Genomic DNA, 17,385 nt, shown 5'->3' on the forward strand with positions numbered 1-17,385 from the left:
AAGCCCTCAGACCCCCAGCACATTCACAAACATGCACTCAAGCACACTCTGAGGACAACTTGTGAACAGCACATGGGGGGAAATACTTTCCTCGCAGTACACTGGCCCAATTCATTCCCCTTTTAATCCGCTCTGTGCGCTCTGCCTAATTTGGTCTCGGCTTCTTATACATGTCTACGTCAGGCTGAGTTAGTGATGGAGGCTACAAAAGACTGGTGATAAACACAGGTTTACATTACGGCCCTCTACTTTACATTAAGAGGGCCGGTTTTAAAAGACGCTCAGTCAAGATCATTTTGTTCTCCTCTTCTAGTCACTTTAATCACTTGATGACACACCCAGCGTCCTTGAGTACTAAAGCATGACTGGTATTGTTTTCATCTTACGTGTCTGTGTTGGCATGTCTGTGGGAAAACTTGCAGGTGTGTAGTTGACATCAGACTGAAGGCTAAGTTTGAAGGTGGAGGAACCTCAGGCCCACATTCCTTTTTAAATCATAAAAATGATTTATTCAGTTGTATGTCTCAGAGACACTTCATATTAATTATTATTCCCATCCATTCTAAGACATGAGTTACAACCAAGCTTTGAATCATCTTTGGTCAGTGCACCAAAGAAGCAACTCTCATTGATCACGTGTTGGACCTGAAATCCTTCAAAACCGACAGCACCGACTGCTGATCTCACAGCAGTGATAGTTCGTCAGGACACATGAACAGTTTTCAGCTGATGCTCAACAACTGATCATTTATCACTTGCCAATAATGACGCTTTCTACAGTCACCTCTATGTGCTTATGAAGATATTGATGCTGATTCAGCAATAAATGCGAGTTCACTGCTCAGCTCTGACCTGTGAGTCTGTCAGTCGACAGAAGCAATGATGCACCGAATGTGTGGAAATATAGTGTGTCATCACTTTATTTTGTAAAATATTACACAGCATTGCTGTCATGCATTGATTACACAGTTTAGTGGAGATAATATATAATGGAGTAGATAATGGATAATGGATTAATTAGTTTCTCCCCATGCAGGTTTTTTGCAAACTCCCGTTTGATGAAGCAGCTCATTTTCTTGCATGATGCCTCATCCTCATAGATGTACATGTTCCATCTGTGTCTGGAGATCTTAGTCAGTATTTGAGCTGATGGACTTTAATCGCATTGTTTTATCCTACAGCTGCAGCATAATGGTAATAATGACTGTTGAGTCCTTGCATGGAGACAGCACTGTCTGTTGACTTTACTTCACACAAAGATTATTTCAGTTAAATGATGTGTAATCATTGCTGAATTAGCATCAATGTCTTCATTAGCACATAAAGGTTGGTTCAGAGCTGAGCTTCACAGAAGGCAGAAGGCAAGTGTTCTTATAGCCGTGCAACAAAATGTGCCAGGGATTGTGTATTACAAGCAAGTGCTGTAATTAAGGATTCATTAATGTATAGTAATAACAGGTCTGTATTAGTAAAAGTAAAACAACATCAAATGGCAAAGCTCTACTAAGTCTACTGACATACAGTATGTCATACAGCACAAACTGTATGTATGTACAGTGAATAGCTGAGTTTGCTTATTACCATTACCAGTGTGGTTAAAGGCATTATACTCTGTTACTCAGTCTCTGCTGCTGTTTGCCCTACTGATTCACCTCTAACCCCGACACGGTCCTCGCATCCAGCTGTGGACGCTCTCAACAGCTCCCCATGGAGAGCTGCAAAGATTTTCTTTAACGTTGAACTCTAGTTAAAGTCTTAACACTGCGTCATGTTTGTCTGGACGTCGTGTTTCATCAGAAATTATTCCAAAGTGTCCACTCTGACACTGCCGTCGCTCACGATGAATACACAAAGTCTTGTTTCTTTTTACCAAGGCTCATTAGATACAGCATCTGCTGTTAAACGAGCATCCTTTTTGAAGCAAAAAGGGCTCAGCCAATTCACACGTTGCCTGTCGGGGTGCCAAGTCAAGCCGCAGTACAGTTGGCTCACAACAGGCGTGCTGAATCCCCTGACTGCAGGAGCACAGGTTCATTTCACAAAGCTGAGTTCTTACGGCTTAAGTCTTAACTTCATAAGTTACACATATACCGTATGGAATCAACGCACGTGTGGACACACATGCGCACCACAACGTGAAGCACGCCAAACATGACATTTACTTTAAAAAAACATTTAATTATCAATGCACTCAGTAATCCATTATCACCCTCTGTGACCCCCGTCTGCATGTGCCAGTACATGTGCGTTATCTTATATAAACCATTAGTGTGTTAACTTGCACTTAAAAAACCTGATCCTTCTGATTTCTACTGTAGCTTAACTTTGTAAGCAACAGGCTAAAAAATATTGATTTTCTTATTGGAACCCTGTCGAGTTTTTTTTCTTTTGTATTTATTATGCCTGCTCTGACTGTTTCTTACCTAAAGACGAGATGAGATCAAATGGACACATGGGATGTGTTTCCTTCCTCATAAAGCATTTGCAAACCAGACAAGTGGAAGAACTTGAAATCTACAATGTTTATACCCCTGTGTGCTCGCTAACAGTCTTCCTTTCTTGGTTTGCTATATTTCTTGACATGTGACAACCACCAGCTGTGGAACAGGGTGGAACCACCGGCAGGACTGTGTATGAGGTCAGCAACATGCACACCTGCGTGCACTTGCATCCTTGTGCGCTGGCAGGTGGTTCTAACAAAATGGGGATCCACTCTTAAAAACATTCATCTGTTGCACTACAAGGGGTCACAATCTTGACAGGGTACCTTTGCATGCTCACTGGGATTCTGAAGCAGGTTTTTACAAGATCGCATGTGCAAGACAGAGACTTAAGTGAGGGAAAGTGCTTCTGTGACAGCAAAGGATGAAAGGAAACGTTATTGTTGTGGCTTCCAGTCATTGCATCCAAATTAATTAAACTCCAAATTTGATCAAAACATCAGCTTGAGTAAGTCTGAGCAGGTCATGGACTGAATGGTTTCAGGTTGTTCGATAGTCAATTCCAAGAGGCAGGTTTACTGAGGTGTCCCAATAACTTTGCAAAGCCAGAGTCAGAGCTTTTCATGAAGGGCCTCCAGGTTTCACTCTGCAAAGTTAACCAGACAACTCAGCATAACTGCCTCCTGGCATTGGCCTCTGGTTTTGTTGGCTCACGAATTGAAATGTCACAAAGTTAAAAGATCATCATCATTACTACAAACTTTAGCCCATCATGCAGAGGACATGCTGTCACATGCTGACAGGGAGCTTCGAGGAACACATGACTGAATATTTGCACCTGCTGCGGCATAGAAACCCTGATTGTTAATGCTGTTGAGACATTCAGTCCTGTGCCGCAGTTGTAATAAGAGCAAAAGAGGTGGAAAAGTAACCAAGTTTAGTTGGCCTGTAACTGACGTGTTTCACAGCTCAGTGATTTCAGAAGTTCATGCAGCATTACTGTCTACTGTCAGTTATCCTTACAGGATCATTCTGTGCCCGACATAATGATACCGTTGCGCACCGTCTCGCCTGAATGGTTCAAAATGATTTGACGTTTTGATTGTTTTTTTTCTGTAAAGTTGCTTGAATGAAAGAAACTGTAAGAAAGAAGAAAATCACATCGCTGTTGGTTTTATTTAGAAAATAATCCAGCTCTTCTTTCTGAGAAAGAGCCTGTTTGTCTTCTTCCTCACAAACTCTAACATGCTACACACTGCTGTGCTGTTATTATTACATTGAAATAAGGAGACAGAGATTCACTCAGAATACAGATCAATTGAATGTCTTAAAATGCAAGAGAGAAAATTTAACTGTTTATATCCACATAACCTATATGAAAACATGTCGTGCATGCACGATTTTGATTTTTTTTTTCTCTCCAAGTGAAACCAAGGCAGCCATGAATCTGTTCAGGAAAGATGCCATGACCACGAAGAAGGAGAAGGAAAAAGAGATCCAGTATGAGGACCCTCCAGATGGAGGTTGGGGCTGGATGGTGGTGCTGCATTGTTTCCTGGTATGTCCACCTCAGTTGTTCATGATCCCTTATCTCTCAAACACACAGCGGTTCTTCAACTGTGATCAAATGCAGATGTATTGTTTGCAGTGATGTGGCTTCTGGTCTTTTTCAGTAAGTTCTCACTGGAAAGTGGTTAAAGGCAAACCTTTAACCAGCAGTTGCTCCTGAAACAAGGACCCTAATTTACCTGAAACAAGTTTACCTCACATGCAGTCTCTACTGGCGCTGATCTCTTTCCCATTATTTGCGCGTGTGTGTGTGCGCTCGCAGGTAAATGTCCTTGTGATGGGAACACTGAAGAGCTTTGGGATCTTCTTCGTGGCATTTCAAGATGAGTTCGGAGGCTCGGCAGAGAGTATCAGCTGGATCGGTTCCATCATGTCGAGTCTGCGTCTGTCTGGAGGTTTGTATCGTACCTACACAGCTCTGCACAGACCACAGACTGGATGATAATGTCTCAGAGGTTTTTCTTGTGTAGTTGTATCCTCTCTACTTCATGTCTCTGATCAATTTGTTAGAACAATAGTAAAGCTTTTGACCTTTTGGAGCCATGTTTCGTCTACGTGATGTTGATGTTGAACAGTAGGAAATGGAAATTTTTGAGATTCTGTGTCTGCGCCTGTAGCACCCATTGCCTCGGTGGCCTGTGCCAAGCTGGGTACCAGGGTGACCTCCATCGCTGGGGCAGTGCTGGTCAGTGGAGGCTTCCTCATGAGCATTTTCGCTAACAGTGTAGTGTTCCTCTACATCAGCATGGGAGTGATAGTCGGTGAGTAGAAATATGTGGAAAGCCAAAATATATGAATAAGACTCACACCTGCTGTTTCCCTGATGACTCCGAATCTATAACCAACCTAACCTAAACCAAGGTCTTTCTCTGCACGAGGACGTCTGTGTGAGCTGTGTGAGGGATTAATTCTTTGCAGACTCTTTTATGATCCTTTGTACCACAGTTGTTAAATTGTTAGGTGAGGGTCACTAAAGGCCAACTGACAGATAACACCTATAACAACAATAGGGCCATTTGGTTAACACTGAACAATGGTTGACTGAGGAAGTCTTCTAGGAACTGGTCATCTTATCATTTGTATGTTGTCAGTCTTGCAACTAGCCTTCATTTGATCTATCACTATACAAGGTGAATGCTCTGAAAGTCTGGCAGAGAACGCTGCGGACTAGTCTTCTCTCCATGCTGCATGAAGTAAAGAGATCTGATTCATCACACCGTGTTTGTAATTCTTCAGAAAATTAGCACTCTCAAATCTACAAGAAGAATTTCTTCAACAGCCGTGAATTCATTTTGGTTCTTGTCTGCCCACAATCCTCGAACGACACAGCGTTTGATCATGATAACCTTCTCTGATCCTCTTAGGAATGGGTTTTGCACTACTATACCAGTCATTCTCAGTGGTCACAGCCTTGTACTTCCGAAAGAGGCTGGCGACAGCGTATGCAATCGGGCGTTCTGGGATGGGTTTGACCTTTGCCCTCGCTCCCTTCACTCAGCTGCTCCTGGACCAGTATGCTTGGCAAGGTAGGCAGGACAGATCTGTTAATGAGCATGCACATTGCATAAAATATTAAATATAGAAGAAATATGGCGCACACGGTGCAAGGTGACTTTTCGGGTCCTGAGTTCTCTTTGTCCACTGCAGGGGCAATGCTGATTCTTGGTGGCTTCATGCTGAATCTGGTGGCCACGGGGATGCTTCTGCGACCCATCAATGTGAAGCCTCCTGACCCTACCTCTTGTCCCATCCAAAAGAGCCCTGCAGTTTCCCTGAAGAGCTCCTCAGAGAAGGAATACACCAAGAGCTGCTTGAATGGCTCCTCTCACCTATCCAATGGCATCTCCAAATCAGACTCATGCTCTTCCCCTCCCCTTCCTCCCGCCCTTCATGGGGACACTGAGAACCTGGGAGGCCAAGGTACTCAGGGACTCCAGGACCAGTCAGTGAACCCTGAACTGACTAGGCTGGTCCTGAATGGTGTGAATGGCCATGAACCCCACCATGACGTGGGTCAGTGTAAACCCACAACTCCAGACAGCTCCGCGGAGCTCAATGGCAGCATGAATGGGTCCACCATTGTTGGATTTCCCTCACATGCCAGCACTCCGAGTGAGGTGCCCGGCAGAAAAGCCAAAGTACTGGATTTCTCCCTTCTAAAGGACCCATTCTTTTGCATCTACACTTGGTCCTTGGTCTTCAGCCAGCTGGCCTACTTCATCCCCTATTTCCACCTGTCTGCCCGTGCCAGAACCCTGGGCATCGATGCCATGGATGCTTCCTTTATCATCTCTGTGGCAGGTGAGGTACACATTAGTTCCCAATAGTTCCCACTGTGTTTTTAATGATCCACTTTAAAGAAATAGTTTGACATATTGGGAAACACATTGTATTTCCTTTTATAACCAAATTAGATGAGGAGATTGCCACCAATCTTGATCGGACTGTGTCTGAAATTTGAATAAAGCAGCAAGTCAAATAATAAACCTGCCGCTCTTTAGAAATCCAACAGACTCCAGATTGAATACCCAGTCAACTGCTGCTGTTTGTCTTTGAATGTGGCTTCTAACAGGGGTTTCACAGTGACTGAGAGGAGGGAGGTCCTGGTTTCTTTAAGACAGAGTTTAAGAAGCAATGCAAAAAAGTCCCCAGTCAACTTCTAGGCATTAATTATTTGTGAGCTGCTCAGACTCTGCAGTCTTATGTAATGAATGTGCTTACATAAAAGCTGAACTTTGGTCCACTGGCCAGGCCGGGTGGGTTCAGCAGTATGCCACTGATGAGGCTGCTCCATATGAACAGAAAACAGCATTAACATTTTGACCACTGACCACATGTGCATGTGATTCTTTAAGAGTTCTTGCTCAGGCTTTTTGAATAATTAAAGTATTCCAGATGGGGTTGTGCATTTATGAGTTGCATGCTTCTGTTTTGTAATCACTCCCTTGCTAATCAGTCCTCCGCAGATAGATACTGTATCACCTTTGACGAAAGGTGTCTTTCAGATAAGACTAATGACAGTTAAATGGTCTGAAAGACTATTATCTATTATCACTTACACTAGGAGGTAATGAAGGGAGAGGATGTGAGAGAAGCTGCCACCACACGAAAGCGCCGACTTTAAACACATTTCTTACATCACATCTCTTCAATGTGAAATAATTGTTTGAATTATGCATCAGTTCCCTGGCTTTTGAGGAAATGGTTTTAGAAATCCCTAAGGACTATTTCAGTGATGCATTTTGGGAAAAAAATATGTAATTTTGAAATACGGGGTGTGGATAGCCTGGAAAAATTGTGTATTTCCTGTGTCAGCATTGGTGTGCAGCAGCAGCTGGACAGCACCACTGCTGGAGGAAATGGGGAAAGAGGAAAGGGGAAAGAGATTAAAGAAACAGGTCTCAAGAAAACACTATGCACACCTGCATAAGAAACACAACTGGGATGAAACATTTATAGATTGAGCCAAAACTGGGTTTCTTAAAGTCACAGAGGATGTAGTCAAATTAACTGACAAATATGCTTTATGTGTTCTTAAACTAACCTCTCCAATGTTTCTGTGGAGATACAAGTGGAGAACAAAAACCAGAGGATGTAGTGTAGGTGTCTGAATTTTTCCCGATGGTCTGTGAGGTTATTCATGAGCTTCGTGCCAGCGATCAGTGCCAGCAAGCTGCAAGACTGACAGATTCTTTCAACTCAGACACGTTTGCTCTGTCACATTCTGTGGTCATGTGCATGGCATTGAGGGAGAAAGAGACAGAGCTAGAGAGGCAGGGTGCCACCCACACCACAAAGCCACCATGCCAGTGTTCCGCTGTCCCTCTGTCCCCGACCCGGCGCTTGTCATAGAGGCCCATTGACTCGGCTGAGGGAGGGAGGCCACTATTGTCCGGGTCAGTCTGTTCGGCGGCCCTCAGCCACCAACACTGGAGCTAACTGAAGTCGCTAAGCAACAGCTAACGGAGTAAATTTGCTGGCCTGGTGACAAGAGGGGCTCCCAATTTTAGAGTCCAGCTCTAAAGTGGCTGATACTCTGCGGAGGAGCACTGAGGCGGCAATGCGTACAAAAGAGGAGCAAGACAAGCCAACTGCAACCTCAGAGAAGCTGGGAAAATCAACATGCTTTTTATAACCATTTGCTTTTGTGTAGTGACAAAATGTCCCTCTTTGAAGCAAAGGGAATGGCATCTCTATCCCCCCAATGGTCTGCTAATGCCCAGAGGCATGTACATGCACCGTTAATACCTGTCAGCACTGCAGAGAGCAATGGACAGAACTAATAATGTCCCTGATGCAGTTGGCTTAAGGTGCTACTTGGAGAGGCCAAATTTAAACTGCATTGTGCTGGGTTTGAACAGGAACAGCTGCAGGCCTGGACCAACCTGCTGAGGCTAAAACACACAAACAAACTTTCAACTCGTCTGTATGCAAGCAGGGGACACCCCAGGACACTGTCTTGGGTCACTAGAGGAGGACACACAAACACAGCACAGCTGCCTCATGTCATATCTCTAACCTTAGAGAGGAGAAACTAGATTCTGTTATGTAAGGAAAGCTGAGGTGTTCACTGACGAGGCGTTTCATTGTTTATTCATGTCAAGTTCATTCAGAGCCTTGAAGAGTGAAGCTGATCATCAGTTATTATGTGTTCATCAATGCATATTAATGTGAACTTCACTCACAATAAAAGTAAACATGCACACTTTACTTAGCAATACATACTGTGTGCAAACTCATCCATATTCAGCAGTTTTTCATCCGTTTGAGTTCAAGCTGAGTGTCTGAGTGGCTGCAGCCTGTGCTGTTGTGGTGCAGAGGCTGAGCAAAGGAGGGGTAACTCTGATCTGCATAGAACCAGTTTGTTTCATTGATCAATGGCTCAGCGCTGCCTGCTTGTAGCTATTCCTGCGACGGTCAATACACCACTGCAGTTTCCGCACCGCCTATCGCGTTCCAGTTGACCTCAGCAGAGAGTAGCACATATCTGCCCAGTCATCATACCCGACTGGAGCAAACGATCAATCAGATGGGATGGAGTGCATAATGAGTAGTTTGCTTATATGTTACCAGCGCGATACAGATGTTAACAAATGGATGTGTTGCACTGTTTCTGGGACTGTTCTCATTTCAGAGACGAGGACCAACAGGAGCAACTTGGAATAGACTCAAGCAGACTTCTTGGTTATGCTAATGCAGACTTGTGTAGTTTTGCTGCAGGGCGTCTTTTTTTTTCTTGCCCCACCCTTACTCACACTCTCTCTCTCTCTCACTACCACATACACACACACATAGATGCCATCACTCCCTCCAGACTTTGTTTTTATTAAGCATAAAGTTACTGCATAAAAGCCACAAGATGTGGTACACTCACAGGTCCCTGCACCTAACTTTGGGGATATGCCTTTATAGACTGTTTTAGTTGCACTTGAACTACACGATGCAGTGTTTTGGCTGACTTTGACATTTAACTAAGCATCACTTCAAAATGCATTCGGGTGGGGGACCGCTGTGGTCTGCTGTATCAGCGTTTGTACTAACGTCCCACCAGGATTATGCATGTAATTATCTTAGTGACTGGAGGGGAGTGGGTGGCGTGGCAGGTGAATGGAAATGAAGTGGAGTTTAAAGGGCCGGTTCACCCAAATTACAACAAGACTAAGGGTCTACAGCGATGCTAACGGCTCTGTGAGGCTTTGTTCTAGCCTGCTTCCGCATGGGGGTGCTTTGAGCTAGATGCTAAGGTCTGATGTTTAGCAGGTATACTGTTTGCCATCTTGGTTGAGTATTTAAGCATGCTAACATTTGCCGATTAGCGCTAAACACAGCAGATCTGAGGCCAATGGGAATGTCATGTGCAGGTATTCAGTCATCAACCAAAGTATTGGAAAGATTAGAATTTTGACATAATGATGATGGCGCAAGACGAAAAGTTAAGGAGTCGTGAAAGTTACTGCAATTCATCCTGACAGGGTCATGATTGTTTGTACCAATGTGATTCCATTTAATAGTTGTCAAGATATTCAACTAAAAACTTGAGATGTTAACCTCATGGTGGCTCTAGAGGAAAAGTCAGGGAATCACCAGAATTATTAGGATTCATCATCTGGGAACCCTGAACGTCTTCACAAAATTCACAAAATGCCAGTTGCGATTTTTCAGTCCGGATCAAAGTGTTGAACCTTCTATAGACCAAAAGCCACTAGCTACCATGGCTAAAAACATATTCTCTCACTTAGCGCTTGTGGTATCCAGATGTGCAAATGGATTGCTTTTCATTTATCCAGGATTTGAGACATTTTCCAAACAGTTCTACTTCCCAGTAGAATACAGTGGAGGTGAATGGGATTTGTTTGTGGTGCTGGCATCATTGAAAAATGTCTTTAAAAAAGTTAACGGCAATGTGCTTTTCTTTTCATGATGTCAACAATTTCATGGGATTATTTCTGAGGTAGAAGTTAGGCTAAGTGAGTAGCTAAAATGAAACAAGTTAATATTGAATAAATATCAGTTTTTAATGTTGAGATCACCACAAGGACATTTCAGAACCTGGGCCATTTAAGCTAAAACTGTCTGCATGGGTGGATACCACTGGGTTTTGTTTTTTATTGAACTGACCCTTAAACACGAAGCCAGCGGAAGCAACTTTCTGTGAAGCTTTTTGGTTACTGAAGACATTTTTATCCAAAGGTGCAGATAGCAGTGAGTGAGTCCTGTTTTCTTCTGGATTCCATCAAAAACTGCATTACCAAAGAGCAACTTCCTGTAACTACCTGAATATTTCATTGTACATGTTCTCCAGCCTGCCTCCCTTGTCTTATTCCTTCCTCTAAGAAACAGCCAGGAGCATCTTAAATACATTTAAAAACAAACAATAAGACAAGAGAGTATAAGAAAAAAAACTGTGCTATCACAAACATCAAACATCTTCTGATTGGGTATTTTAAACTGCATATCAAATCCCTGAACCGTGGAAGCTGAAGGTTTTTACTGAAGCCTCCTTCTTACAGGCTTCTCTTACAACACTGTCTCTCTCACCTGAGACTCGATCTTCATCTGAGAGTTTTGCTTTGCTTAAAAATATTTCAATGTCACGGTTGTCACCGTTGTTCCTCATTCATAAGCCTCACCCGTCCGCCTGTGTTGCAGGTATCACAGAGACCATCGCCCAGCTGGCCTCGGGCTGGGTGACAGACAGGAACCTGTTCCATAAATACCACTACCACAAGGCCTACCTGATCCTGTGCGGCCTCGTCAACCTGCTCTCCCCACTGGCAACCTCCTACATCCTGCTGATGGTTTACGCTATCTTCTTTGCCATCTTCTGTGGTGGATACATGGCTCTGCTGCTGCCTGTTCTAGTAAGGAGACCCCCCCCTAAAGTCACTGATGTGTAACGTTTATTTAGTTCATAGCAGGTAAGCTGAACATGCAGAAATTTGTCTACTGCCATACAGTTTAACATAATGAAGAATTAATTTCCAATAAGGAATAGCCAACACTAAGGGCTGTATTTTAAAGCATAGGTTTTGAGTGCATCTCCAACCGCACTTGCTATAAGGTTCACACAGGTGCAGCAGTGCAAAGTGCAGAAGGGCTGGCTTAAGTGGAATATAGACCAAAGGTTGTGATGATTAATAAATGTGCTGTCAGCAAGTCACATAACTGGTCTCATTGCTCTGAAACAGCTGTGCCAATCATAGCGGCGCATGACGACAACACCTAAACAAATGGAGAGAGGTTTCTCCAGGAACTTGTTGTCTGGTTGGTGCAGAGCATCCCGGCGTATTTCCTAGCATTTCCAAGCATTTCAAGAATGAAAGGCGACCAATAGAAGCACAGGACTAATGAGCTTTGGCTCCAGCGTCTCCCACAGAAACAGCAGAAAGCCATCGACCTGTCTGATGTATGTAGAGGTGTATGGGGTCATTTCGTAGCAGCCAGGTGTTATTTACACATGATTCAGTGAAAGTATGGTAAACATGGTGGACTGCTGTGTGTAATGTCACTGCGCTCTGCCGCCACACTTCTCAATGTGGACGCTGCAAATGTATCAACATGTCTGTCCTGCTGTTGCTTTGTGAAGGCAGGTAAATGTTGCAGAATCTGTGGGGCCCTTAGATAGTGCCACAGTGCGCTCTCTCACTATCATTTGACTTTTGACAGTCTCACTATATTATCAGTCTGTAGTTCATTTACCATGAAAGACCCCTGCGGTGACAGACTCTGTAAGCTGGTGGATTCATGCTAATTGCATGTGGGGACTTTTGCATCATATGAAGGTGCCTTAATTACGTAATTGTGTCATGCACTGAAAGGGAAACATATCCTTGAAGCAGATCATTAGTGATGTCTCCCAACTGCCTTTTGTGGGTGGAACAACGTGTTAAGTCAGCGAGTTTCCAGTATCATCAGGTCATATCACAACTGAAAACAAAGACCTGAGGATGTACAGAATGTGGTGTGATGTCACCTGGCAATGATGTGCTCTCAAAGGTCGGGACGTGCCTGTGGGCCTAAATGTTACGTGTGGTCATTTTGTTCATGTTCAAAAGATCAGATAAATTTCAGAAAGAGATTGAAAAGGAGGACACATACTGAGGTTATTGAAGTCACCTTTTCACTGGTATTGTGTTGTATATGCACTAAAAGTACAATAAAACAGCAGAGCATTAAAACCACAGGGCTGGAACTTGCTGTCACTCCCAAATTGATTGACAGGTCTTTCAGCACGGGAGCTTCCACTAACCAAATCTGAGTTATTGACGTTTTCTGACGCAGTGCTGGTTATGAATCAATACGAGAAAAAAAAATCATCTTTGTGTGTCTTAATGTGATTAAGCAAATTAAGTATTGATTAATTGTTGTTTGCATTTCTCATTTTTGAGATGTAATAAAAAATGAGGAGGGGAACAAAACTAATGAAGAGCAAAGCTATCAAAGAGGAAGAAAAGTCCCTTCCTGCATTTGTGAAATATCCATTGTTGTTACCAAACACAATTATGTATCCTTCAGGCTGGAACAGTCAGCCCAGCTTCACTTTAATGAGTATGACAGTTTCTTCATTATATATATTTGATTAACTACCTCTATCCACTCATCCATCAAGGGAGCCTCAGGTCTTAGCCATTTAACCAGAGTTGCCAGTAGAATTCCTTTCAGGATTCTGTCTTCAGAGTATAATACTTTGGACATATTACATAGGTATAAAAACGTTGAATCTAAATGGGATTGAGGTTCGGAATACCTCCTCTTAAGTCCGGTATATGGTCTTTCAAGAAGTGATCAAAACAAGGCAGGGTTAGAATATATGGTAAGGATTTACATGATTCGTCTGGCATCGCCTCCAGCAGTCAGAATAAGTAGTAGTTAGTAATTCTGTGTGGCTTCTGCAGAGGAGTGATGAAGAAATTCTTCTTAATAAAGTCTATCTTATCTTATCTCATCTTATCTTATCCTACAGCATGACAAACCCTACACCACTCCTCCACTCTCCTCTGCATCAGAGTACATTTAGCTCTAATACCTGTCTTTGCCCGTACAGTATATTGAGTCTTTCGTTCATCAGATTAAAGGAAAATTCACTATCAGAACAGTTTTGGTACTCTGTGTAAATTTCACAATTTTTCAGTCTTGCCAGATCTTAAGAGACAAATTAATAAATGGTTTTGTCCTGTCCAAGAAATGTTTGGCTAGTGTTTTATGAGAAACAGTGGTTTGAAGTTGCGTCCCGTTAGTCATTGCCAGTGTTGAGGTACGCGATGTTTTTGAGCTTTTCATGATCAGGGCATCAAATATTTCATAAGAATTCTGTAAGGATTGAAGCTCAGACTTTTATTCTGAAGGATTCATGTTTTCTGTGTTCTTAAGTGTTGCTGATATATCGTCAGCATGTCCTTTTAAAATTCTAATCAGTATATACATCAGTATATTGTGTTTTATATTAAGGTTACATATCTTTCTAAAAAGGGAGCTGTTCGAGATTATTGCTCAAAGTATCGTAAGCATTTTATTTTGTGAACCGTACCTGCCACACTTGTGCTGACTTCACTTCCTCTTCGTTGTGGACTTTCCTCAGGAAGTCGCTGAGAGCATGTACATGACAGAAACTGTGACTGTCCTGTTTCTCCATAATTGCCATTGCTGTTGCTCCTGGGTGGCAAATAAATTGCTCAGAGACATTTGCAGGAAGTGTGCCCTTTACATACGTAGCACAAGGCAGAGTTAGAGTCGCTACACCAGCTGTAACTCCCTCCACCTGGCAAAAAAAGCACCAGCATATAAGAGGCCTGACCTGGGCTGCATAAGGATACTCTAGTAAGCATGGGAGCTCCATCCCTCCATGTTCTTCTTCATGTTGTAAGGTTTAACATTTAGTTGTTACTGTTCTGTCGTTCCACATTTCACTATAGATTTAAGTTGCCGTCTGACCTGTCGGGTTGTCACTTCAGCAGGGTAGTGTGCGGAGGACATACAGTGGTTGCAGCTTCAGTTTATGGTCAGCTTAGTTGTATTCTCACGATTTTTCAAGTAGGTTTAGATTTCTTCCTCTAATTCTGTATATGCTCATTTTTATTAAAATTGCTCATCCCTCTTTTCTTACCAGATTCATTTGATGATGAGTGAACACGTTTAAAGCCCAGTCTTCCTAGTTTTGCACGTTCAGTTTCAGATGGAGAAAAACAATTATGTAATATATTTTCCCTATAAATTTGATAATGCACCCGTTTACATGAAACAAGGTCCTTGCCTATTCTGCATTCTTCTCCCTTTAGTCCTGCTCTCTCAGTTTTATGCATTAAAACGTTGAATCATCCCTTCAGTTTATAGACCTATTCTGACCATTAACAACAAAGTCACACCACTTTTGAAACAACATCAGGGATCATAGTGGATTTGGGTTTGGGTTACATGCTTTTTAAAGTCAAACTTTATGTTTCTTTACGTGCCAGTTTTCAACCTTATGTTGCAACAATGCTGCGATGAAGGTCTGGTTAGGTTTAAGCACAAAAACCGCTTGGTTAGAGTAAAGAAAAGATCATTTTTTGGCTTGAAATACCCAGTCAAGCATACAGCTCTACCATCCTCCAAAGCTTACTGTACATGTCTACAGCAGCTCAGCTTTCATTCCTTTCAGCTTTTAAATGACAGGTTGACAGCTGATCCATCAAGTTCAACTTGTTGAACTCTTTTTGCTTCTTTGTTTTGTTTTACACCATATATGAATAGCTGGATGTTTTCAGTTTGTCTGGCTTTGTATGTATTGAATATATTTCAAATCGTTGTATGGTGTGAAAAACATTTGTTGTAATATCTTAGTAGTGTGAAGCACATGTGATTTGCAAATAAGAAAAAAGATGGCGGCGCCTCGGGCTGAATGTGTTGTTCCGCTCTGCAGGTAGACCTCGTGGGGTCGGAGAAACTCAACAACTCCATGGGCTTCTCCATGTTCTTTGTCGGCCTGGGCTGCCTCACAGGGCCTCCTTTGGCAGGTGAGTGAATCACGTCATGGATTCAGACATGTGCTAACCCACTTTTCCACATACATACAATAACAAACGCTTACATGTGCGCTGCATATGCAATAGGATTGTAGCTGTGACGTTACTGATCGAAAGTGATTTGTTACACAGAGGCCAAGGTGAAGTTTGTACATGTGTTTCTGTGTGTGTGTGTGTGTGTGAGTTGGGGGACCAGTGAAGGGGTTGATAAACCATTCTTATGCACCTATATTTTTTGAGGGGTGTTCCGGCACATTTTTCCATGGGGCCCTAAATTCTTTGCGGGGCCTCCAAGTGTGCGTTTGCCCGTTTGTGTGCTTGCAGTCACTGTGGAGTGTGAAAACTGAAACACACGGGAGAAAAACAACCTATAGTTAGTGCCGCCCTCTGTGCAGACTGGGATTTTGAGGTTGCTTTGACGAAAATGCATACAGGGGTTACTGGGTCAAATTTCATCCTGCCAACAAGTGAGTCACGTCTAACCCTTAGAATAACACTGCTGTGTTCGTGGCTGGGTTTGACTCACTCTGTTTAAGTGATGGCAGATTGCCTTTGTTAGTCTTAGAGATCTGTTTCTAATCTGGGATACGTTTTTTATTACAGTGTTCTTTTGTTACATCAACTACACCTTTTCTAGGTCAGCTAAAAAAAAAACAAACAAAAAAAAAAAACAGAGACATCAATCATCTGCTTAACGCATCATCCAAACCACTTTTTATCTTTAATATATGGGAGACTGAAACTTGCACAGAACCTATACAGCCTCATGATGATTAATGCATATATGCACCCACACTTTTCTTTCTGAGAATATGTGAGGTATTTCCAGGAAAAATAACCCCATAGGTAACATTTGGCCCCTGTGAAAGCAGAGGGGGTTCCTATGAACCTATTGACATCGTCCCTGCACACTGTGTTGGGCAATCCCCTTAGAGGAGCTTATGGATTTCGGGGTTGAAATGTGACTAATGACCCCCTTTAGGGTGGTACGGAAATAGCTTGTGGCTCTGTTTACCATCCCTGCCTGCGGTTCAAGAGAGAAACGGACGTTAAGCAAACTATGGTCCCTCCTTCAGGCCACAGGTTGTGATAACATTCCTGTTGTTCAATCCATCTCTTCAAGATCGCCAGCTGTCTGTTAACTGTCCCAGCAGCATTTTAACACAGGTCATACCGCATTTTTATCTGGCTCGGGGGCTCTTGTCTCACACCAGTTCACTTGTCTGAAGTGAAATGTCAGCGTGGATCGTGCAAAGAGAACAAACACAGGAAGTTATGAGTCACCTGCAGTATAGTTTACAGTGAGGTCACGCATGAAAAAAATGCGATCCCTCACCATGCTGTAATGTGAATATGTCAAATGTGAAATATGAAGAGGTTATATTACATGTTAAATACCCATTATAAGTTAAAAATAAATACATAAAAAAGTGCAACTAATTAATTAATATAACTATAATTATGCAATATTTGACAAACATTAGTGTCCTCAAAAATATTATGATCTAATGTCCATGTAAAATTAAAAAAAAAACATCAACCGCAGGGATTTTTCTGATTTTTCTAAATCACCTCAGTACGACGATGGTGTAAAAGTAAATTGCAAGAAATGCAGATTCTTGCACAGCGTTGCTTTAAAGTGTTCCTGTTGTTTGTGTGTCGCAGGGTTCCTGTACGACTACACTCAGACTTACGACTGTTCTTTCTACCTGGCTGGGCTCTGCTATCTGCTCTCCTCGCTCTCCCTGTTCATGGAGCCGCTGGCTCAGCGCTGGAAGGCCAGGAACAAACTGACCCGGGACAAAAGAGCAGAAAGCAGCTGTAAGACCAACGGCTGCTTCGCCCCTGACCGCCTCCAGAACGGCGCTGTGTAG

General features: G+C 42.8%; 1 protein-coding gene across 1 annotated transcript; it reads left to right on the forward strand.

The window, feature by feature from the left end:
* The first annotated feature begins 3,871 nt into the window (after positions 1-3,871).
* slc16a4 (solute carrier family 16 member 4) lies at positions 3,872-17,385 on the forward strand. Its single transcript, XM_041946535.1, has 8 exons — positions 3,872-3,999; positions 4,273-4,405; positions 4,628-4,771; positions 5,375-5,536; positions 5,658-6,311; positions 11,160-11,371; positions 15,409-15,502; positions 17,177-17,385. The coding sequence occupies exons 1-8, from the start codon at positions 3,883-3,885 to the stop codon at positions 17,383-17,385; spliced, it is 1,725 nt and encodes a 574-aa protein (XP_041802469.1). The 5' UTR covers positions 3,872-3,882.

Source organism: Chelmon rostratus, chromosome 10 (assembly GCF_017976325.1).
Source record: "Chelmon rostratus isolate fCheRos1 chromosome 10, fCheRos1.pri, whole genome shotgun sequence".
Lineage (NCBI taxonomy): Eukaryota > Metazoa > Chordata > Actinopteri > Chaetodontiformes > Chaetodontidae > Chelmon > Chelmon rostratus.

Excerpts from the sequence above, each read along its gene's own strand:
- slc16a4 (XM_041946535.1), top strand. The coding sequence starts at position 3,883 with ATGAATCTGTTCAGGAAAGATGCCATGACCACGAAGAAGGAGAAGGAA. Across the intron at positions 5,537-5,657 it reads GGACCAGTATGCTTGGCAAG|GGGCAATGCTGATTCTTGGT; the intron begins GTAGGCAGGACA and ends TGTCCACTGCAG. Across the intron at positions 11,372-15,408 it reads CTCTGCTGCTGCCTGTTCTA|GTAGACCTCGTGGGGTCGGA; the intron begins GTAAGGAGACCC and ends TCCGCTCTGCAG.